At 48.6% G+C, this 24499-nt stretch overlaps 1 protein-coding gene across 7 annotated transcripts; it reads left to right on the top strand.

The window, feature by feature from the left end:
* The first annotated feature begins 850 nt into the window (after positions 1-850).
* On the top strand, positions 851-24072 carry LOC132779108 (zinc finger protein 420-like). 7 transcript variants are annotated; one of them, XM_067470474.1, is made up of 3 exons: positions 11264-11320; positions 13518-13620; positions 22110-24072. In XM_067470474.1, exon 3 carries the CDS (start codon positions 22289-22291, stop codon positions 23852-23854), a length of 1566 nt encoding a protein of 521 aa, XP_067326575.1. In that variant the 5' UTR covers positions 11264-11320; positions 13518-13620; positions 22110-22288; the 3' UTR covers positions 23855-24072. The 7 variants fall into 7 exon arrangements, with proteins under 7 accessions (XP_067326577.1, XP_067326579.1, XP_067326578.1 ...); XM_067470476.1 differs by lacking the exons at positions 11264-11320; positions 13518-13620; positions 22110-24072 and adding exons at positions 851-913; positions 7676-11214; XM_067470478.1 differs by lacking the exons at positions 11264-11320; positions 13518-13620; positions 22110-24072 and adding exons at positions 878-921; positions 7676-11214.
* Positions 24073-24499: the final 427 nt, after the last annotated feature.

Here is a 24499-nt window from a genome sequence, read left to right as displayed (position 1 = left end):
TTCTGGCTCATGCTCTCTTCCCTCTGGGACAGAGCGGCAGGGGGGGTTGCGGGGGGGTCCCCCACTGATGACCCCCTTCCCCCCCCCCCGCTCGAGGCTCCTGTGTGACCCCCCCCCCCCCGGCAGGCAGGCAGGCATGCAGCCAGAGGGGGGCCTTGAGGGGCTTCACCCCCCCCCCCGAAATTCTGATGGTGGTCCGCGAGAAGGCCTTCTTCCTTCCTGGTGCTGCTTCCTCTCCTGACCTGATCCCCAGACTCAGTCTGTCCCAGGTGCATGGAGGGAGGGGGGATTTATTATTGGGGTCACGATACAAAAGGTTGGCTAGGGGAGACCCAGGCTCACTCAGGCTCAGCCCCCCCCCCCCCGAAACTCAGCCCCCCTGAAAAAAATTCAGCCCCCCTCCCCCCCGAAACGAAATCCTGGCTACGGGGCTGCCCCCAGGCAGGGCTTTCCTCTCCGCCTGTGTCACCCCCCCCCCCCCCATTCTCTCTCTCCCTCTGTAGCTGGCTGCCTCCCCCCCCCCCCCCCCAAAAAAGAAGGATTGTGAACGATGCCTCTTTCCCCCACAGGCGGCGCCTCTCTCTCTCTCTCCCCCCCCCCCCCCATCCTCCCTCCCTCCCGATAGAGCAGGAGGGAGGGGGGGGGCTCGAGCTCTCCTCCCTCCCTCTCTCGCCCCCCCCCCTCCGCCGCCTTCCTCCTGGCCCCGCCCCCTCCTTGCCACCCGTCCCTCAACGCTGCAGAGCGGCAGGCAGCCAATGGAGGCCTCCGGTGGGCGGGGCGTCACGGGCGCAGCCAATGGGAGGGCGAAGGAGGAGGAGGAGAGGGGGGCTGCTTCTCCGGGGGGCGGGCTCAGCAGAGACTCTTCCTCCGGCCTGAGAGAGGGAGGGAGGGAAGGAGGCCGCCGCCTCCACAGGTAGGTAGGTAGGTAGGCCTCTCTCTCTCCCTTTGGGTCAGGGGCGGGGCCTGCCTTCATCCGGGGAGGAACGAAGCCCCCTCCCCCCCGTTTCCCAGGATGCCTCGCGCCCTCCCCCCCTGCCCTTCTCTATCTTTCGGGGGGGGGGGGGCTAAGGTGGGCCGGGGGGGGGGCTGCGGGCTCTTCCGGTCCTTTCCTGGTCGCCTGCCCCTCTCCCCCTCCCTCTCCCCCCGCCTGGCCTTCTTGTGCTGGCTGGGTCTCGCATGCCTTTCTGATGAAATTGTCCACACGCTTCTTGTGGATTTCAATGGCTTCTCTGTGCAGTCTGACATAGAATCCTAGAATCAAAGAGTGGGAAGAGACCCCCTCCTGGGCCATCCTCCAGTCCAACCCCCTTCTGCCAAGAAGCAGGAATATTGCATTCAAAGCACCCCTGACAGATGGCCATCCAGCCTCTGCTTAAAAGCTTCCAAAGAAGGAGCCTCCACCACACTCCGGGGCAGAGAGTTCCACTGCTGAACGGCTCTCACAGTCTGGAAGTTCTTCCTCAAGTTCAGATGGAATCTCTTCTCTTGTAGTTTGAAGCCATTCCTCCATTGCGTCCTCGTCTCCAGGGAAGCAGTAAACAAGCTCCCTCCCTCCTCCTCCCTGTGGCTTCCTCTCACATATTGATACATGGCTATCATCATATCTCCCTTCAGCCTTCTCTTCTTCAGGCTAAACATGCCCAGCTCCTTAAGCCGCTCCTCATAGGGCTTGTTCTCCAGACCCTTGATCATTTGAGTCGCCCTCTTCCTCTGGACACATTCCAGCTTAGAGTCAATATCTCTCTTGAATTGTGGGGCCCAGAATTGGACACAATATTCCAGGTGTCGTCTGCAAACTTGATGATCCTGCCTTCTAACCCTTCATCTAAGTCATTAATAAAGCTTTTAAACAGAGGCTGGATGGCCATCTGTCAGGGGTGCTTTGAATGCAATATTCCTGCTTCTTGGCAGAATGGGGTTGGACTGGATGATGGCCCAGGAGGCCTCTTCCCACTCTTTGATTCTATGATTCTAATTACGCAGACCACTTCCTCTAGTCGGCCCCGGAACGAACAGCCACAGGCCCCTACTTAATATTATTGTTGCCTGCCGTAGCATTGCATTTAATTCCCGGGCTCCCTAGAATTTTTGGGCTTTCACAAATCTTGGCCCGGCCTTTTAAATTTCTTTTACGTTGCCTTGAACAGGCAGGATTACTTTTAATATATGAGTGTTATGGCGACAATTTTTATGCATATTTTGTTTGGTTAATCTTATGGTTATGTTGTTTTTACTTTGTATGTTCTGTGATTTTTACCTGGGAACCGCTCTGAGTCCCCTCGGGGAGATGGAGCAGTATATAAATAAAGTATTATTATTATTATTATTATTATTATTATTATTATTATTGGGCCTATACCGCAGCTTTGCAGGCGGCCAGGAAGACCTTCTCGACTGCCCGCATAGCGTCTGCATCCAGTAGACCTAAGGAGTTGTTCCGGGTTGTCGGAGAGCTCCTCCGCCCTCCCGAGGTGGGGGAGCTCCTCGAGGACTCGGCTACCCGGTGCTGTGAGTTCGTGCACCATTTTGCAGATAAAGTCGCTCGGATTCGCCTTGAGCTGGACTCCAGTTTAAATGCAATGTCAGAAGAGGTAACCGAGGCACCTGTCGGTCCGATCTTGTGGGATTCTTTCCGTCTTGTTTGTCCTGATGGCGTGGGTGGGGTCCTGGGGGCTGTGAGAGCGACCACATTGGCTCTGGGCCCTTGTTCTTCCTGGCTTATCAAAGTGGCCAGAGGTGGGTTATTGGATTGGTTTGTGCCGATTATTAATGCATCATTGGCTCAGGGGAAATTTCCATCTGGTCTGAAGCAGGCAGTGGTGAGGCCAATCCTGAAGAAGGCCTCCCTTGATCCTACGGTTTTGAATAACTTCAGGCCAATCTCTCACCTTCCCTTTTTGGGCAAGGGGCTGGAGCGGGTGGTCGCCTCGCAGCTCCAGGGGTTCCTCCATGACACTGATTTTCTAGATCAATCACAGCCTGGGTTTAGGCCTGGTCACTGTACTGAGACAGCTTTGGTCGCTTTGGTGGATGACCTCCGCGGGGAACTGGACAGGGGGAGTGTGACCCTGCTGGTTCTCTTGGACATCTGAATGGCTTTCGATACCATCGACCGTGGTATCCTTCTGGGCCGACTCTCCGGGATGGGTCTTGGGGGCACGGCTCTGTCGTGGCTCCGGTCCTTCCTGGAGGGTCGTTCCCAAATGGTGAGGCTGGGGGACACCTGCTTGGACCCCTGACCCTTGACCTGTGGGGTCCTGCAAAGTTCTGTTCTGTCCCCCTTGCTCTTTAACATCTACATGAAACCGCTGGGAGAGGTCATCCGGAGTTTTGGAGTTGGGTGCCATCTTTATGCGGATGACGCCCAACTCTACTATTCCTTTCCACCTAACCAGGCCCGTAGCCAGGATTTTGTTTCGGGGGTGTGTGGGGGGTGTGTGTGTGAATTTTTTTCAGGGGGGGTTTCCGGGGGGGGGCTGAGTCTGAGTGAAAGAGGGTCTAGCGTAGCAAACCTTTTGTATCATTACCCCAATAATACCCCCTCCATGCATATGGGATATATATGGAGCATGGTGATCAGATCATGATATGAATAAACATAACAGTTTAAGTAATGCACCAGGAAGGCCTTTCCGTGAACCACCATGACAATTTCGGGGGGGGGGGGGGGGCTGAAAAAACCTAGTTTTTTAAATTGCAGTTTCCAGTGTGAGAAGGTAGATCAAATTACAGAAAACATTTAGACAAAGTTGCGACCTTTTGTAAAGGCACTCAAGACTTGGCTGTTTGGTTGTGCATTTAAGTAATCAATCTAATTTGCCAAATGCTCACTGTTGAATGTTTTTATGTGGAATGTTTTTATATTGTGAAATGCTATTTTAGACTAAATCACTCGGAGCACACCTTGGTGGAGAGCGACTCATTAAGAAATAAAGTGAAGAAGTGGAAGAATGACATTGGACATACAGATTCTATGCAGCTACATTGGATTTACAATTACATTAGTTAACAAACAAACAAACAAAGGGGAGTTACATTTTCACTCAACGTTCACACACATGTACACACATTCATCCACACGCATCCAAATATGACCGTATCCTTTTCTCCCTCCATGGAGAAGCCCCTCTTAGGCCAGACCCTGATTTCCTGCAGCCTGCCAACGCAGAGTTCCATAACGCCAAAACTTCAAAACGCTGAGATGCCAAAACTTCTTTCCCTGAGAACAATGCCAAGGACCAGATCTCTGTTTTCCATACAGCAGAATCCGAGTCCCTGCACATAATCCAAGACTCCAAGAGCGCACTTCTTCCTCCTCTTCCCTTGAGAAAGAAGCCCCAAAGGGACCAGACGGCTCCCTTGCAGACCTGCCACTCTCCATAGGGACACCACCTCTCTCCTTCCCGTGGAGCAGAGCATGGCGGGTGAACCAGACTCCTCAGGTCGGTCACACTTTGAGCCCAATTAGACTTACAGGAATATTCTGTTGATGTCATCCCAAAGTTGTAAATGAATGGTAGACGTCTTCCATCCTGGCTCCATCTCAGTTTCCCGGCCAGATGTTGATCTTCTTGATTGGTGTTGATCTTATGTTGACTTCCTTCTTAACATAAGGAAGGTTGCAAACATTTCCTTTATCGCTGTCCCAATTCTTATCAGAGTTTACACTTCAGATCTCATTGACAGGTTTTAATCACAAAGCAGCAAGCAGGGAGTTAGTCATTGCAGACCTTAATATTATGCTGGTCTTTCCAAAATACATCCATCCACCCTTCATTCCCACACATCATATTAAATTCACATTTGTCAAATCTGCAATAATATTTTCGTGACAGCCTGACCGCTGTGACGTTCTGGATGAGGACGAATAAGCTGAGGATAAATCCTGACAAGACCGAGGTCTTCCAGGTCAATCCTAAAATGTAAAATGTGTGCTGAAATTATATCAAATTTCATGATAAAACGAGGGAGGAATGAGCCCCCGAAGTTTCCCACTTGCTCAATTACTTAACAAAAAAGGAACTAAAAAGTCATTACTTCGTTCTAGGTACAAAAATGTTTTAGGTCAAAGCGGCTTATAATTAAAAGCACCACAATAAAACCTAAAATATATAAAAATACAAATATTAAACCAGTATTATTATATATTATAATAAGCTAGTATTTTATATAATACTAGCTTGGAAACCCGGCAGTGCCCGGGTTATTTGAGAAAGGCATTTTTTGTCTGTGCTCCAAGTTTAGTATAGATCCAATGTCTCTGGAAGTGAGTGAAAGTAATTCAAATCCCATCATCCATGGCCCATCTTCCCCCAAAACACACCAGGATGTAAAGTAGTCATGGGGGTTCTGTGTGCCAAGTTTGGTCCTGATCCGTCATTGGTTTGGGTCACAGTGGTCTTAGGAAGTGAGTGAAGATACTGCAAGTCCCATCATTCATGGTGCATCCTCCCCCAAACCATGCCAGGATGTAGGGGGTTATGGGGGCTCTGTGTGGCAAGTTTGATCCTGGTCTCTGATTTGTGGGGGCCACAGTGTTCTGTAGGAAGCAAATCAGATGAAGGTATCGCATATCCCATCGTCCGTGGCCCATCCTCCCCAAACATCACCAGAGCGTGAGGTGGGTCATGGGGGTTATGTGTGTCAAGTATGGTCCATGTCCGTCATTCATGCTGGTCTCAGTGGTCTCACAAAGTGAATAGAGGTACTGCAAGTCCCATAGTCCGTGGTCCATCCTCCTTCAAACCACATCAGGATGTAGAGTGGGTCATGGGGGCTCTGTGTGCCAAGTTTGTTCCAGATCTGTCATTGGTGGGCATCACAGTGGTGTATGGGAATTGAAGTGAATGAAAGCACTGCAAATCCTATCATCCTCCCCCAAACCACACCAGGGCGTAAAGTGGTTCATGAGGGTTATAAGTGCCGAGTTTGGTCCAGGTACACCATTCGTGCGGGTAGCAGTGGCCTGTGAAAGTGGGAGCCAATCAGAAAGCTGCAACATATCCACATACATACAAACATACATTCATTTTTATAACATACTAACTTGGGGACCTGGCACTGCCCAGGTTATTTGAGAAAGGCATTGATTGTCCCCCAAGTTTAGTCTAGATCCAATGTCTGCTGGGTTTACTGGGTGTGGGTGAACTACAACTCCAATATGCAAGTCCCATCATCCATGGTCTATCGTCCTCCAAACCGCACCAGGATATAGAGTGGTCATGGGGGCTCTGTGTGCCAAGTTTGGTTTCTCTGACATTGTTGTGGGTCACAGTGGTCTCTGACAGTGAGTAAAGGTACTGCAAATCCCATCGTCCATGATCCATCATCCCACAAACTGCACCAGGTCATAGAGTGTATCATGGGGGCTCTGTGTGCCAATTTTGATCCTGATCTGTCGTTGGTTTGGGTCACAGTGGTCTATGGGTATCAGTGGTCTCAGGAAGTGAATGAAGGTACTGTAAGTCCCATCATCTGTGATCCATCTCGCTCTGAACCACACTAAGATGTAGATTGGGTCATGGGGGATCTGTGTGCCAAGTTTGCTCCAGATCTGTCATTGGTAGGCATCACAGTGGTCTATAGGACCTGAAGTGAATAAAAGTACTGCAAATCCCATCATCCGTGGTTCATCCTCATCCAGATCGCACCAGGACGTAAAGTGGGTCATAGGGGTAATGTGTGCCAAATTTGGTCCATGTCTGTCGCTTGTGTGGGTTGCTGTGGCCTGTGAAAGTGGGAGCCAATTAAAAAGCTGCCACATACATACATACATACATACAAACACTGACTTTTATTATAGACTCGCTTATTTGAAAAGGATATTGTTCTTTGTTTTTTTATGTTAGGCAATATATGTTTTGTCATTTGTTATGCTATGTCTTAGAAAACAACTCAGTCGTTGCTTTTGTTTTTTGTGAATGCTCCCATTATAAAATGCATAAGGATGTGGATTAACTACATTTCCCAAAAATCTTGGGTCAACCTTCCCCAACCTCCACCAGTGTTCACAATTGGCCATGGCAGGGCCTTACCTTGTAAAAGGACAGCCCCTTTCCAAAAGACCCTGGCCAAAGCTGCCTTCTTTGGGCCAGTGTTGAAAAGGGAAGATGGTGTCCTCTTTGGGGCCTAGCAGGGCGGAGCCAGAAGTGTCTGGGGAGGCTGGGATAGGAGGTTTGGGGGGTAGAAGTGTTCATAAGCATAAAAAGGTCATGGGGGCTCTGTGTGCCAAGTTCGGTCTTGATATGTCTTTGTTGGGGGCCACAGTGGCCTCTGATTGCCCAAACATTTTAAAGTATTACAAATCCCATAATCCATGGTCCAACTCTCTAAGTGAGTCATGGGGGTTATGTGTGCCCAGTTTGGTCCAGGTCGGTCATTCGTGGGGGGGGGGGGGTCGTAGTGGCCTGCGGAAGTGTCAGCCAATCAGAAAGCTGCCACATGCCCACAAACATACATACATACCCTGACTTATATATAGACTAGCTTGGGGACCCAGCGGTTAAGAACACATTAGTAAGTTGCACATCTTGGATATTGGTAGAATGGAGGATATATGGAGAGGGCAGCCACCTTGGATATTGGGAGAAGAAATATGGAGAAAGAGGGCATCTTGAATATTGAGAGAGGAAGAGATAGATTAGTAAGTCTGGTTTTCCTTTCATTCATCCGGCAGGTAACCTCTGAACGGATCTTGTGAAGAACGTCCTGTGAGAGCTTTGTCCTAGCAATGCTTTAAGACTGAAATGGAGGTACACAGCACTGGCAAGAACAAGAAATAAGTAGGAGAAAAATATATTTCAAGCCACATACCTGGGCAATCAAGGAGGAACGGAAGGATTGAGAGGTTAAAAGAAAGGCTAAGGAAAGAGACCAGAAGGCTACAGCAATATAAAGCCCAAGAAGAGGAAATATTGTGCTGTTCAGAAGTCCATATATGTGAACTTCTGACATAATATTTGAATGATAAATTTAAAAGAATGGAAAATCTTCATCCCAGTTCCACATCACAAACAGAGGAGAAGCTCCATAAGTGTATGGATTGTGGGAAATGTTTCATGGGGATAAGTTCTCTTACTAAACATCAACAAACTCACACAAGGGAGAAGCAATATCAATGCATGGAATGTGGAAAGACCTTCAGTCAGAGTGGAAATCTGCGTTCCCATCAAAGAACCCACACAGAAGAGAAGCCTTATCAATGCATTGAATGTGGAAAGAGCTTCAGTCGGAGTGACAGTCTGCATTCCCATCAAAGGACCCACACAGGAGAGAAACCACATCAGTGCATGGAATGTGGAAAGAGCTTCAGCTGGAGTGGAAATCTGCGTTACCATCAAAGGACCCACACAGGGGAGAAGCAGTATCAATGCATGGAATGTGGAAAGGGCTTCAGTCACAGTGGACATCTGCGTCGCCATCAAAGTACCCACACAGAGGAAAAGCGACATCAGTGCATTGAATGTGGAAAGAGCTTTAGTCGGAGTGACAGTCTGCATTCCCATCAAACAGTCCACACAGGAGAGAAGCCACATCAGTGTATGGAATGTGGAAAGAGCTTCCGTCGGAGTGGAGATCTGTATTCCCATCAAAGGACCCACACAGGGGAGAAACCATATCAATGCATGGAATGTGGAAAGAGCTTCAGTCAGGGTGGAAACCTGCGTTCCCATCAAAGTATCCACACAGAGGGGAAACCACATCAATGCATGGAATGTGGAAAGAGCTTCAGTCAGAGTGGAACTCTGCATTCCCATCAAAGGACCCACACCGGAGAGAAGCCACATCAATGCATAGAATGTGGAAAGAGCTTCAGTCACAGAGGAAATCTGTGTTCCCATCAAAGGACCCACACAGGAGAGAAGCCGTATCAATGTATTGAATGTGGAAAGAGCTTCAGTCGGAGTGGAGATCTGCGTTCCCATCAAAGGACCCACACAGAAGAGAAGCCTTATCAATGCATGGAATGTGGAAAGAGCTTCAGTCGGAGTGGAGATCTGCGTTCCCATCAAACAATCCACACAGGGGAAAAGCCATATCAATGCATGGAATGTGGAAAGAGTTTCAGTTGGAGTGGACAGCTGCGTTCCCATCAAAGGATCCACACAGGAGAGAGGCCCTATCAATGCATGGAATGTGGAAAGAGATTCAGTTGGAGTGGAGATCTCCATTCCCATCAAAGGACTCACACAGGGGAAAAGCCATATCAGTGCATGGAATGTGGAAAGGTCTTCAGTCACAGTGGACATCTGCGTTCCCATCAAAGGACCCACATAAGAGAGAAGCCACATAAATGCATTGAATGTGGAAAGAGTTTCACTCAAAGTGGAGCTTTGCACTCCCATCAAAGGACCCACACATTGCTAGAGGAAGATACCTGCCTTTGAGTTTCCTAGCCTAAAAAAGTCCACCAAACAAGGGTCCCATTCCTCCACAGGCAAGCAAAGAATGGGAGAATGGAAGCAAAGAGGAAGGCCGCCACCTTGTTCTCTATCTGTCATGGACAGCTGACTGTGTGGCCTGGCTTGATTGCTGCTGGGGGCCGGTCCCCCACAGAGGAGGACTCTTCTCAGTATTGCAGCCATTTTGAAAGGGTTAACCTGATCTCTTTGTCAAGGAAAGCATCACAGGCTTCTCGGATGATCTGTGAAGGTGTGATGAATTCCCTACGTGTTAGGCTAGGAAAAGTCTAGAAAAGTAGACCCAGGAAGTTCGGCAGCCATTTTGGAAAGGGTGCCCGGGGAATCCATTTTTTATACTCATTTCCTGAAGGGGGCGTGCTTAGAAACAGCTTGGAGGGAAATGTGGGGAGTTAGTGATTGGCTGAGAGAGAGTGGGCAGAGCTTAACTTGGAAAAGAAAAAAAGCGACTTTAAGGGTGTGTTTTAAAAACCCTGTCAGCTCAGATTGAGTCTGGATGTCAAAAGAGAAAGAGTTAGGAGTTTGGAGTGGAGAAGAGAATAGTGAGAGAGGCCTGAAGTTGGTCAGTTAGCTAGCAGAGATAGCTAGTGAGAAGATTTTACAGCTATTATGGAAGATAGCTGGTGGAGGAGTGTAGAGATAGATCCAGGAAAGGACTATCTGTGGTGGAGTTTAGAGTTACTTTCAGAGTAGAAATCCTGTCAGTAATTTCCGGAGGGAGAGAGGAGTGTAACTTACAACTAAGTTTGAACTGCTTAAAGAAACCACATGCTTTTGTCAATACTTCAGAACAGCTAAGCTAATGCCTGTTTTGTTCAAGTTCTCCTAAATAATCATCTTTGTTTTATTGTTCACAACATCTGTCTCATGTGTGCCTCTGTGGGTGAAGTTATAAAAGCAGTTTCCTGCAGCAATCAAAAGTCTAATTGTGGCAGCGTATATTTTAAAAGAGTGATCTTTTCAGTGTTGCCTCAGAACACAAACCTGAGTGCGAAACCAGCACACTCTTGCCTAAGACACTTCAAGTAAGCCAAGGGCTTAACTTCCCTTTTCGTTTGGTGGGTGCCAGAGCTCTTTCAAAGGGGTTTTTTTCGGCCAGAAGTTTGTTCCAGCTTAGGGCAGTTTTTTGATTCTAGGTTTTTAAACACTGAAGCCATATTCAATCACAAGTGGTGTACAGCGTTGACCTCACTACCTCTGAGGATGTTTGCCATAGATGCAGGCAAAACGTCAGGAGAAATGCCTCTAGAACATGGCCCTATAGCCCGAAAAAACCCACAAGAACCTAGTGATTCCAGCCATGAAAGCCTTCGACAATACCTTTGTATTGTTGTCCTGGATATTATCTCTGCTGCCTTGGTTTCATTTCTGATTCTGGCCTTGTTCCCTGTTCTGGACTCGGTTGCATCCTGAATCATTGATTCTAACTTCTGGACTGACTTCCTGGTTTGATTTATGGGCTTCAGTTTGCATCCTTGCCTTGACTTTGGAATCCTGACTTTGCATTCTTGGTTGTTATTTTAGGAACTCTGATGAATGAGCTCCTGTCAATCACCTGACTGTTGGACTGTAGCCTTGGCTGTTGCTTGTTCTTGCTCCTGCGCTGGCTCCATGGCACTCCGCTTGTGTGCGTTAACTGGACTCTTGACCTTGCTTTGTGTGCTCCTGTTGTCTTATTTAGCCAGACCTTCAAAAGTTCAGTTTTCTTATAGAAAACTAGATGACCAACGGGCCATCTAGTCCAACCCCCTTCTTCCATACAGGAAAAGCACAATCAAAGTATACCTTTAGAAGTTTCCTTGGGAGGAGCTTCCATCAGACTCCATCAGAGCTTCCACAGGAGGAGAGATCCGCTGCTGAACGGCTCTTCTTATGCTCAGGAAGTTCTTTCTAATGTTCAGGTGGAATCTCCTTCCCTGTAGTTTATTTATTTGGTATCTAAAGCATTGCATAAATTAGTATAAAACTGATAAAAATAGCACAAGTGGCTAAATATCTTTTGACCAAAAATGGGCAAAGCAACCACATTGTCTGTGGCCGCCAATAATTCTTCCTCTGTACAGGCGGCAGGGCGTAGTGGGCAAGCGTACAGCGCAGAATTGTCCGCTCTGCTTCACAGGCACGCAAGGAGGAGGATTCTGTTAGGCGGTGCCATTTTGCCAAAAGGGTTTCCCCTTGTGACCTGCCCACGCCACTTCTGGGTCTGTTCAGAGACTTCCACGTTGCCCATTCTTGGTTTGCCTTGTAATTTGAGCCCTTGGCTCCATTGAGTCCTAATTTCCCCTCTATTCTGCTTTGGTTAGACCACATCTGGAATACTGTGTCCAATTCTGGGCACCACAATTCAAGAGAGATATTGACAAGCTGGAATGTGTCCAGAGGAGGGCGACTAAAATGATCAAGGGTCTGGAGAACAAGCCCTATGAGGAGCGGCTTAGGGAACTGGGCATGTTTAGCCTGAAGAAGAGAAGGCTGAGAGGAGATATGATAGCCATGTATAAATATGTGAGAGGAAGCCACAGGGAGGAGGAGGGAGCAAGCTTCCTTTCTGCTTCCTTGGAGACTAGGACGCAATGGAAGAATGGCTTCAAACTACAAGAGAGGAGATTCCATCTGAACATGAGGAAGAACTTCCGGACTGTGAGAGCCGTTCAGCAGTGGAACTCTCTGCCCCGGAGGGAGTGTGGTGGAGGCTCCTTCTTTGGAAGCTTTTAAGCAGAGGCTGGATGGCCATCTGTCAGGGGTGATTTGAATGCAATATTCCTGCTTCTTGGCAGAATGGGGTTGGACTGGATGGCCCAGGAGGTCTCTTCCAACTCTTTGATTCTAGGATTCTAGGATTCCAGAACAGCCGAAAAGAAGCCTGCGCTCTCTTCCTTGTGACACTTGAACACATTTATACATGGCTTTCATGCCTCCTCTCCACCTTCTCTTCTGCAGGCTACATTTATTATTTATGTGTGCATTTCATTTGTATACTGCTTTTCTCCCCCAGGAGAGACTCAAAGTGGCTTCCAACGTATTCACAGCAAAAATTAAATGCCTCACAGCATATAGAAACCTAGTATAAAAGCAACTGTAAGATATAACAATACAGTAAAATATTAAACCAATAGAGAAACAACATCTAGACATTTAAACATGGAATTAAAAACCTATTGATATAAACATTGAGATCACATAAACAGACCCAGTTCTTTAAGCTGCTCCTCAGAGGCTCCTCCTAACGTGGTGTCATCTGCAAACTAGATGAGTGTGCCCTCCAAACCTTCATCCAAGTCACTAATAAAGGCGTTGAACATCACTGGGCCCAGGACCAAGCCCTCTTTACGGCAGTCCCTTCTTTCCAGGATGAAGAGGAGGGGCCATTGGGGGGTTGGGGGGGGGGAAGCACCCTTTGGTAGCTTAACCAATTAGGAGATCCACCTCGCAGTACTCTTGCCTGGCCCATATTGGACTAGTCCGTTCGCACGAAGGCCATGGGGGACTAAGTCCTGAAATCAAGATCTGCTCCATCCACAGCATTCCCAGCATCTACCAAGCTTGTAACTCTATCGAAAAAAACAGCTAAGACAAGTCTGGCATTACTTGTTTTTGAGAAATTCCTGCTCACTTTGAGTGATCACAGCATTCCTTTCTAAGTAAATACGGTTTTGGCTTACCTTGTCTTTGTTTAATCAGCCTCATCCTTGATACCGGGAGATCCTCGGCCCACGAGGCCGTCCCTTCTGCTTTGTGCCTATTTATCCCTGCTCAGTGTGAACCTCCTGTAGTAACAGAGACTGATTCTTGATTATTTTGTCAATATTTCTTTTAAAAATTGTAATGAATATTTTTGCAAATATTTTAATGAATATTTTGTTACTATTTTTATTAATATTTCTGCAATTTTTAATGATCATTTTTCTGACTATTTTGGAATTTTGATAATATTTCTATGAATATATTTAGGAATATTTTCTGAATATTTTATGGTTTTCTGTTAATATATTTGTGAATATTTTCTATGAAGATTTTCATGAAGATTTCTGATTTGTTGTGAATATTTCTGTAAATATGTAAATAATTGTTTCCTGTGAATATTTCTGCAAATATTAGGATGCACAGCATCTCTCCCTAACAGCAGAATCGAAGACAAAGAACGATGATAACAGCTGATGAAGATTCATGAATCTATTGCGATGAACAAATGGAGTAAGCTGTAATAATAATATTATTTATTATTTATTGATTGAGAAGTTTTATATACCAGTCTTCTCACCTTGAACGAGGGACTCAGGCCGGTTCACAACATGTGTTCATATACAATAATATACAAAAACAACACAGTGCATCATCATTACACTTTAAAATATAAGTACAGTAAAAACATCATCATCACATTACACAAGCCAAGCCGTCAATACAGTCGCAGTTCATCCTCCTCCTTCCATGTGGACGAAGGTTATAGACTCAGTCCTCAAATGCCACGTTCCAAAGCCAGGTCTTTATTAGTTTCCTGAAGGTCAGGAGGGAGGGAGCAGATGTAATCTCTAGTGGGAGGGAGTTCCAAAGCCGAGGAGCCACCACCGAGAAGGCCCTGTCCCTCATCCCCACCAAACGCGATTGCGAAGGTGGTGGGACCGAGAGCAGGGCCCCTCCGGAAGATCTTAATAACCTTGATGGTTCATAGGGGAGAATCCGTTCGGACAGGTAAACTGGGCCGGAGTCGTTTAGGGCTTTATATAATATAATAATATAAATATATACTAATATGTTATTATATAATATATATGATATAGTATATTATAATATGATATAATTATATAAATAATCTATACACATAATAAAAGTGAAAAGCGTGTACGTGCGTGTGGCAGAGGTGTCCACTCACACAGTCAGACTCCCGTTTCCACAAAGAACTATAACTTCCCCCATTCAAGAGGCACCAATGGCCCTCCCTCCGATGTACATTACAGGTTACAGTAAGTGTCAGGCCCCAGGGTTCCTCTCTCTCCATTGGTGTGGAATTTGTATGATCCCACCCATTGCCTCTTGCGTAACCCTTTCCTACCATTTCCTCTGTCACACAGCAAACAGGAATAAATCAGCAACTGAACAGGGGTTTCGGGTACTGACTCAACAGGATGGAGGTTTATTTGTTTATTTATTGGCAGTATTTATATTTTTCATGAGAGTATTCTGGCCACCAGGGGAGCTATCGCTTCACCGTCCATTTGTGACACGGATGGAGTACTTCCTCATTCTTTCCATGCTTGCTGGAGATTTTTATGGCGTCGTAAATTAGCCTCCCCGCAAAAGCGGTACCTAAATTTCCTACTGCCTTTTGGGCTGCAAAGGTCAACAGCAAGCTACAAAAATTGGTCGGAGGCTCACTCCGACCCGGCTGGCTTTGAACTCATGACCTTTTGGTCAGTTGTGATCTTAATGCAGCAGACTCCCAGCCAGCTTCATAGAATCATAGAATCAAAAAGTTGGAAGAGACCTCATGGGCCATCCAGTCCATCCCCATTCTGCCAAGAAGCAGGAATATTGCACTCAAACCACCCCTGACAGATGGCCATCCAGCCTCTGTTTAAAAGCTTCCAAAGAAGGAGCCTCCACCACACTCCGGGGCAGAGATTTCCATTGCTGAACGGCTCTCACAGTCAGGAAGTTCTTCCTCATGTTCAGATGGAATCTCCTCTCTTGTAGTTTGAAGCCATTGTTCCCTTGCGTCCTAGTCTCCAAGGAAGCAGAAAACAAGCTTGCTCCCTCCTCCTCCCTGTGGCTTCCTCTCACATATTTATACATGGCTATCATATCCCCTCTCAGCCTTCTCTTCTTCAGGCTAAACCTGCCCAGCTCGTTAAGCCGCTCCTCATAGGGCTTGTTCTCCAGACCTGTTATCATTTTAGTCGCTCTCCTCTGGACACATTCCAGCTTCGCCACAGTTCACCTTCATCCTTCCATACCAGGGGTACGCATGCCACCCCGTTCTTAGATCGTGACCCTCTAGTGTCAATACTTTCTTATTTTGCAGAGTTATCCGTCCTTTTATCCATTCCATGCCACTGGCTTCGAAATATAGGCTTAAATTGGGTAGTCCAAAACCACCTCTTCTTTCATCTGTTAAGTTTGTATAGTTTATTCTAGGTTTCTTGTTGTTCCAGATGAATTTTGTTAAATCTTTATTCCGGTCTTTAAAGACTTGCATTTTTCTAATTACAGGTAGTTTCTGAAACAAACATATCATTTCCTGTCGTAGTCACTGTGAATCGTACATTTGGTATCCCTGCGCTTGCGCAATACAACTTTTCGGAACCTTCTAGAAAGAAAAAGAAACATTCAGCCCTCAGCTAGGCCCGCCCCCCCCCTCCCGAGTATATATAGCCCGAGGGCGGGACTAGCCGTCAGTTCTCTTAATCCGCTTGTGACAGCTTTGAGAACCTTCTGTGACATTGCGATTCTCTATCTACTTTGACTCGGTTTTTGGACTTTGGACTACTCCTTTGACGATTCTTCTGCCTAGCCCTCTTGCTTGACGATCGACTGGACTGACCATACGGTGCTCGACCCGGATCGGAATTGGCAAATCTCCTCAGTGGCTTCACTATGGCTACTACCTTCTTCAAAAAGTGCATCAAGTGCCCGAATATCCTGCCGGACACTGATGGGCACACACTGTGCCTCACTTGCTTGGGGGAGGCCCATCTGACTCAATCTTGTGCCATATGCCTCTCCTTCACTCCTCAAACGAGGAAGAATAGAGTGTCCAGACTTCGGGCGGCACTCTACGAGAGGGCTCTCATGCCTCCCTCTGCCCCAGCGCAAACCACGGAGCGGCCGGACTTACCTTTCCTGCCTTCCTCCTCCGGGCCGGCCAAGAAGAAAGCCAAGAGGCCTAAACCTAAAAGGCCTCAAGATGGCGGCCAGGCTCCCTTACAGGGAAGAACCTCCGAGGAAAGAGCGGGAAGACCGCTGGAGGCCCGCCGCGCCATGGCGCCTTTGCCGGCCCCCGAGACTCCAACTGACGCGGTGCGCCCTCTGCAGGCAGCAGAAACACCTCGGGCCTCCCTGACTCCTCCTACTGCGCCGGCGCTGATGCTCTCGCCCCCGCCACTGAGCCGGGCCCGAGAGGCTGCGATACCGCCGATCTCGGCGGCGGCTGCTGCGGCACCCGTGCTCCTGTCCCCGCCGCCGGTTCTGCTCCAGGATGGAGCCCTTGCGACCCCGCCCCCCTCGGGCCCGGGAGAGCCGGCTGAAGGGACCTCCCATCGTGCCCAACCAACAGTTGAGGGCGCCTCAGGAGGGGAGTGCCCTGGGACAGAGGAGGCTCCTGATGCGCCGGTATCGGCGATACCGCCCCAACCTTGGCAGCAGCTTCCTTCGCACCGCCGCAGCGCGAGGCCCAGGCGATCGAGGTCCCCATCCAGGAGGAGCACGAGATCGCGCCGGCACCGACGTCGATCAGCCTCCAGGCGATCCCGCTCCTCCTCAACTTCTTCTTCCTCGTCCTCCTCCTCTTCATCTGCCTACTCCAGGCGGAGCAGGCGGTCCCGAGCCTCCAGGCGCTCCCGCTGGCATCGCTCCTCCATGGCCCCGCCTCCCTGCCCAGGATTTTGGCAGATGGGCCCTTCAGGCCAGATGGTGTTTGTGCAGGCCCCCCCTCCTGCTTTGCCCATCCCAGCGCTCCCGGTAGCGACGATCTCCAGGGCTCCGCCTCCTCCAGCTGCTTGCCCTCCAGTGCCTAGTGACCAGCCTTCCACCTCTTCTCAGCATGATCCCGGGAGGGTTCCCCCGAGCGGAGCCTCTTTTGTACTGAACTCTAATGACTTGAACTTGCCCGCTGCACCCCATAGGGCTACATCGTCGCACTCTACATTGGCCCTGCCTGCTTGTACCCAAGGCGACTTATCAGGCAATGCCACCACCACCCTGGCCATCTCCCAGGGCAACCTGCAAGGTGATTCTACCCCTATGAGACCATCCAGGGTTTTACTGCCCGAGGGCTCTGATCAAAGAGCAGTTGATCCAGATGGTTCGGACTCTGATCAGGATCCAAATGACATTGTTAACCATGGGGAGGGGGAAAATGCTTCTTTTATTCACCCTGCGGATGTCAATAAGTTTGCTGCACTCATTGATAGAATGATCAAGGCCTTAAACATTCCTGCCCCCAAGCCTCCCGAACATGTGGAAGACCCCATGTTTTCCTCGGAGGAGCAGGTCATAACCCCTGCATCCCCCCTGCCTGTGCTCCCTTACCTTTTAAAACTAGCAAGGGTCTCCGATATGTCCCCGTCTCTGGTCCCGGCAATTCCCCGACGACTAGACTTGTTATATAGAATTGATGTGTCGTCCGCCAAATGGGTTTCGGCCCCTCCCAGACCGAATACGGTGGTCGCCGAGGTGGCGAAAACCAAGAGGCCTAAAAATTCACTCACAGCTCCCCCCGACAGGGAGGGTAAGAAAATTGACGCACTAGGGAGGAAGGTGCATCTCTCTGCCGGGTTGTTCACCCGGATGGCGCACTATGCCACATATGCTAGTGGTTATCAAACTTTCCTGTGGGGAAAGATGTTGGAGTACATCGAGCTATTACCAGCTGATCAACAGCGCTTTCCTAGAGCCATACAGGGGGAGGCGCTTGTGTTGTCTAAAATGCAAAAGGACGCAGCCAAACATATGGCTGAGGCTGCAGGTAACCTATACTCCACTGCAACCTCACTGAGAAGACACGCGTGGTTGCGCGCGTCTCACTTGTCTGAGGAAGGGAAGGCCCTCGCAGAGGACCTCCCCTTCCACGAGGAGGGCCTCTTTAATCCGCAGACGGATGACAGGCTAAAACAAAAACAAGACGTGAGACAAGCCGCAGGAAAATTCGGATATGCCTGGCAGCCCTACCCCCAGCAGCGCCAGAGGTGGAACTTACCCTCTTCTGGGTTCCGTAGGGGGTATGGGAATTCTTATGGTAATACCTTTAGGGGTAGGAACAACAACACCTCCTCCAGATTTCAGGGCGGTCGTCGGACCCCCTATTTCCCCAGGTCCCGCAACCAAGGGTTCGGGAGTAAGTCTAAGGCTCAGCAGGGGCCCAAGAAGCGTCTTTGATGTACGGGATTCTGTACCTACTCAGGGGGAAGGTGATCCAATTTTGCCTGTTGCAATTAACCTCACCCCTGTTGTTCAAGTTGCCCTACCCGCTGTTTCTCTAGTGTTTGCTGATAGATTGTTTCCATTCCGCCAGTCGTGGTCTAACATCACCACAGATGGTTGGGTGCTCTCCATTGTTACTCATGGTTATGAAATTGAGTTTTCTGACTCGCCTAGAGTGGGCCTTGTCCGATGTACAATGCCATCGGGCCCTCTGTTACAGGAAGTACAAATGTTACTTGATAAAGGGGCTATTTCCCCCCTGGACCCTTCTGTTTTCAAATACTGTTTCTTTTCCCGTTATTTCCTGGTTTCCAAACGTGGAGGTGGGCTGCGTCCCATCCTTGACTTGAGACATCTCAATAAACACATTCGGCCAAAAAAGTTCAGAATGGTCACTCTTGCCTCCATTTTACCACTGTTGTCTAAGGGGGTGTGGTTTGCTACCGTCGACTTGAAAGACGCGTACTTCCACATATCTATCGCACACTACCACCGGAGATTCCTCGCCTTTATGGTGGGGGACAAGGGTTATTGTTTCAATATCCTCCCCTTTGGGTTGTCCACGGCCCCCCGAGTGTTCACAAAGTGCATGTCGGTGGTGGCCGCATACCTTCGCACAAGGGGCATTATGGTGTACCCCTATATTGACGACTGGCTGCTTGTGTCGAGGTCAAGGGACCAACTTCAAACTCAAATCTCTTGTGTTCTATCCCTTCTCCAGTCTCTCAGCTTGGTGGTCAACCTCGACAAGTCGTCTCTGTGCCCGTCTCAGCGGATCAGCTTCATCGGTGCCATGCTGGATTCGGTCTCCCAGAAGGCCTTCCTACCACCAGACCGCTTCGACAACCTGAGGGAACTGGTGTTACAGGTCATGCGCTCCCCGTCGGTGTCGGCCAAGCAAATCCAGATCCTGCTGGGACACATGGCTTCCACCACGTCTGTTACCCCGTATGCCAGGCTGCGTATGCGGCCCCTCCAGTCATGGTTTGTCTCAACGTTCAACCCACTTGTGGACAACCCCTCCATGCGACTGACGTTGCCGGCGGCTGTTCGTCATTCCCTTTATTGTTGGCAGGATGCGCTGTGGGTTTGTGCGGGACTGCCTTTTCACCCGCCCCATCCCTCTCGGGTGATCACTAAGGACTCTTCCCTCAGGGGTTGGGGTGCCCACTCCGAGGGCCTCATCGCTCAAGGCGTGTGGGAAGGAGAAGAAAACACCCTTCACATAAACATGTTAGAACTCCTCGCGGTAGAAAGGGCGCTACTTTTGTTCGAAAGAGTCATAAGGGGCCAGATAGTACAAATTCTCACCCGCAACACCACGGTGATGTACTATCTCAACAAACAGGGGGGCACCCATTCCCTCCCCTTGTTGACTCTAACGATTCGAATTTGGGATTGGTGCCTGGATCGGGGAGTGCACCTCCTAGTGACACATCTCCCGGGAGAGCAGAACCTGCTGGCAGACTCACTCAGCCGGAGTCCTCTGACACACCACGAGTGGTCTCTTCACCACGGAGAGGTCCGGAGACTCTTCCTGGCATGGGGCACTCCGGAGGTGGATCTGTTTGCGACCCAGGCCAATTCGAAATGCGACCTGTTCTGCGCTCGAACCCAGGCCTCAAGACAGACAGGGTGTCTGGGGGATGCCTTCCTTCTAGACTGGTCGACTCGGCCTGTGTACGCGTTTCCTCCTTTCCCCCTCCTTCTGAGGGTGGTGGCCAAGATCCAAAGGGAAAACGCGCGGTGCATTTTAATAACCCCGTGGTGGCCTCGCCAACCTTGGTTCTCTCCACTCCACCAGATGGCGAGAGGGATATTCTTCCGGTTCCCCGACAGGCTCGACCTTCTAACCTCGCAGAACGATCAGGTCTTGTATCCGGAGGTGGACAAACTGAAGCTCACGGCGTGGAGGATTCTTCCGCTTCCCTAGCTTCATTTGGAACATTGTCTTCTCCCGTGCTAGCCATTATCGATGCTGCACATAGACCTTCGACGAAACGCTCCTATGTCTATAAATGGGCAAAATTTAGTTCGTTTGTCCGTTCGAAGGGACTTGATCCTATGACTGTTCAGACTTCCGTTGTTTTGGACTTTTTGGTGTCCCTAGCGGACTCGGGGTTATCTCACTCTTCGTTAAAATGTTACCTGGCGGCGATTTCCTGGTTTAGAAGGAAGTCGGGTTTGCCGTCATGCTTCATGGACCCATTGGTCAGGACCTTTTTGCGGGGATTCGCTAATATTAGACCTTCGGTGGCCCCAATCGCTCCCTCTTGGAGCTTAGAACTTGTGTTAAACTGCCTATCAAAACCTCCTTTTGAACCGATGGCTAGGATTGATCTTTCGTTTTTGTCCTGGAAGACAGCCTTTCTGGTGGCGATTACATCTGCCAGACGCTCCAGCGAGCTATGTGCACTACGAGTAGACCCACCCTATCTTAAGTTTCATGGTGATAGGGTGGTTTTGCGTACAGATGTGGGTTTTCTTCCTAAAGTGGCTACTCGTTTTCACATATCTCAAGAAGTGGTGCTTCCGGGGTTCTTTCAAAACCCAGCTACGCCCACAGAGTGTGCTCTGCATCTGCTTGATGTTCGCAGAGCTCTCGCTTTTTATGTAGATAGGACGGCTTCGTTGCGAAAAACCCCTAGGTTATTCATAAAATATCGTAGAGACGCCATCGGCCTTCCCTTGTCTTCCCAGAGGTTTTCCTCTTGGATAGTTTCCGTTATTCGTTTGTGTTACCGTTTGGCTGGTAAAGATCTGCCGTTGCAGATACGGGGTCACTCCACCAGGGCTGTGGCAACGTCGACAGCCTTTTTGCGGGGAGTGTCTTTAGATGCCATTTGCAAGGCTGCTGTTTGGTCGTCCCCCCTGACCTTTGTGGCTCATTATAAGGTGGACGCTGTTTCCCAAAGGGACATGGAATTTGGTAGAGCGGTACTGTCTTCGGCGGTGGCATGATCCCGCCTGCCAAGATAGATGCTCGCTAATCTACCAAATGTACGATTCACAGTGACTACGACAGGAAATTATAAGTTGCTTACCTGTAACTGTAGTTTCCTGAGTAGTCACCTGTGAATTCGTACATACCTGCCCTTCCTCCCCTCGAGTATCATGCCACGCCGTTTAGCTGTTTTTTGCGGCTAAGAGAACTGACGGCTAGTCCCGCCCTCGGGCTATATATACTCGGGAGGGGGGGGCGGGCCTAGCTGAGGGCTGAATGTTTCTTTTTCTTTCTAGAAGGTTCCGAAAAGTTGTATTGCGCAAGCGCAGGGATACCAAATGTACGAATTCACAGGTGACTACTCAGGAAACTACAGTTACAGGTAAGCAACTTATAATTTTCGAAGGAACATTTGTTTTAATAACTGATATTCTGCGCAGTAGAGATAGTTTCAGGGTCGCCCAATTCTTTAGATTCTTTTTGAGTTCTTTCCATTTATATTTGTAATTGTTTTGCATTTGTTGTGAATTTTTAGCCGTAATAAATCTATTCCTAGATACTTTATTTTACTAACTATTTGTAAGCCGTTTTGCTTCTTTCATGACCAGGGAAAACGAGGACTCTGTGGAGCGACCTCTTGGGTGCTATAAGGAAAACAATAACATAAGAAGAAGGAATCATCTCAAGGTGACGGTCTTACAGAATTCCTGACTTCACTTACAGATAAGAAGAAAAAGAGAAGCGTCAACTCTCTGGATTGCAATTAAATGCCCATATCATTGTGGCCATGACGGAGAAAGCATCGAAATGCCTGGAGTGTGGAAAGAGTTTCACTCGGAGGGATCATCTGCAGCAACATGAAAGGACTCACACTGGAGAGAAACCCTACACATGCCTGGAGTGTGGAAAGAGCTTCGCTGAGAGTGGAAGTCTACGTTCGCATCAAAGGACCCACACTGGAGAGAAACCCTACACGTGCTTGGAGTGCGGAAAGAGCTTCGCTGAGAGTGGAAATCTGCGTTCTCATCAAAGGACCCACACTGGAGAGAAGCCCTATACATGCCTGGAGTGTGGACAGAGCTTCACTCAGAGTTCAGGTTTACATTCACATAAAAGGACTCAAACTGGAGAAAAGCCCTATACATGCCCGAAATGTGGAAAGAGTTTTGCTTGGAGTGTAAAGCTACGTTCACACGAAAGGACTCACACTGGAGAGAAACCTTATAAATGCCTAGAGTGCGAAAAGAGCTTTGCTGAGAGCGGACATCTGCGTTCACATCAACGGACTCACACCGGGGAAAAACCCTATACATGCTTGGAGTGTGGAAAGCGTTTCACTGAGAGTGGAAGCCTACGTTTGCATCAAAGGACTCACACTGGAGAGAAACCCTATACGTGCCTGGAGTGTGGAAAGAGTTTCACTTATAGTTCAGTTCTACGTTCACATCAACGAACTCACACTGGGGAGAAACCCTATACATGCCTGGAGTGTGGACAGAAGTTCACTGAGAGTGGAAGCCTGCGTTCACATCAAAGGACTCACACTGAAGAGAAACCCTATACATGCCTGGAGTGTGAACAGAGCTTCACTCAGAGTTCACGTCTACGTTCACATCAACGGACCCACACTGGGGAAAAACCCTATACGTGCCTGGAGTGCGGAAAGAGCTTTGCTCAGAGTAGAAACTTACATTTGCATGAAAGGACTCACACTGGAGAGAAACCCTATACGTGCCTGGAGTGTGGACAGAGTTTCACTTATAGTTCAGGTCTACATTCACATCAGTGGACTCACACGGGCGGGAAATCTTATACATGCCTGGAGTGTGGAAAGAGTTTTGCTTGGAGTGCAAGCCTGCGTTCACATGAAAGGACTCACACTGGGGAAAAACCCTATAAATGCCTGGAGTGTGGACAGAGCTTCACTCAGAGTTCAAGTCTACGTTCGCATCAATGGATCCACACTGGGGAGAAACCTTATAAATGCCTGGAGTGTGGAAAGAGCTTTGCTCAGAATTCAGTTCTACATAAACATCAACGGACTCACACAGGGGAGAAACCCTATACGTGCCTGGAGTGTGGAAAGAGCTTTGCTTGGAGTGGACGTCTACGTTTGCATCAAAGGACACACACTGGGGAGAGACCTTATCAATGCCTGGAGTGTGGGAAGAGCTTTGCTGAGAGTGGACATCTGCGTTCACACCAACGGACTCACACGGGGGAAAAACCCTATACATGCCTGGAATGTGGGCTGAGCTTCATTCAGAGTTCAGGTCTACATAGACATCAGATGATTCACACTGGGGAGAAACCAGAGCGTGGAAAGAGCTTCTCAGAGGTCAAATTTACATAGGCGTAGAATTCACACTGGAGAGAATAGTGGTATTTTTGTATAATTTTTTATTGAGAGATAGGAGAGAAAATAGTAACAACAACAGTGGTATTTGACACCTAATAATAATAACACCTCCTGCCATGCAGGAAAAGCACAATCAAAGTTTCCCTGACAGATGGCATGCGAAAAGAGCTTCTCTGAGAGTTGAAATCTATATAGACATTGGAGGCTATGCCACGGGGGGGGGAGTGGGGGGGGAGCCCAAATACATCCTGCTTTAATGGGGTTCCTATTTATCTACTCAGGTTTGTTTTCGAACTGCTAGGTATTTATTTATTTACATTATATCTATCCCGCCCATATCAGCCCAAAGGTGACTCAGGGCGGCAGAAGCTAGGCTAAAGGTCAGGAGCTCACCCTGACCCGGGCTTTGAACTGTCAGCCTTCCAGTTGGCAAGATGTATTGCAGTTTGGTGGTTATCCTCCTGTGCTAAAGCCCAGCCCTTTTTCTTATTTTGTTTTATTTTTGCAATTTGTTATGTTGGCCACTCAGAGAGTCTTTCCATTATATATTATGAAATTACCATGTTTCTCTTTTTCTTAATAATAAAAGTGTTTGCAAATGCCAGGGGTTCAAATCAGCATGCAGTTCCCCATTGTGCA

The sequence above is a fragment of the Anolis sagrei genome, chromosome 6 (assembly GCF_037176765.1).
Source record: "Anolis sagrei isolate rAnoSag1 chromosome 6, rAnoSag1.mat, whole genome shotgun sequence".
NCBI classification, from domain to species: Eukaryota; Metazoa; Chordata; class Lepidosauria; order Squamata; family Dactyloidae; genus Anolis; species Anolis sagrei.
The sequence above is the reverse complement of the archived record's forward strand: the minus strand, read 5'-3'. Positions and strand labels throughout refer to the sequence as shown.

Bases quoted from the DNA above. Each gene is read 5' to 3' on its own strand.
- LOC132779108 (XM_067470474.1), top strand. From the start codon at position 22,289: ATGACGGAGAAAGCATCGAAATGCCTGGAGTGTGGAAAGAGTTTCACT.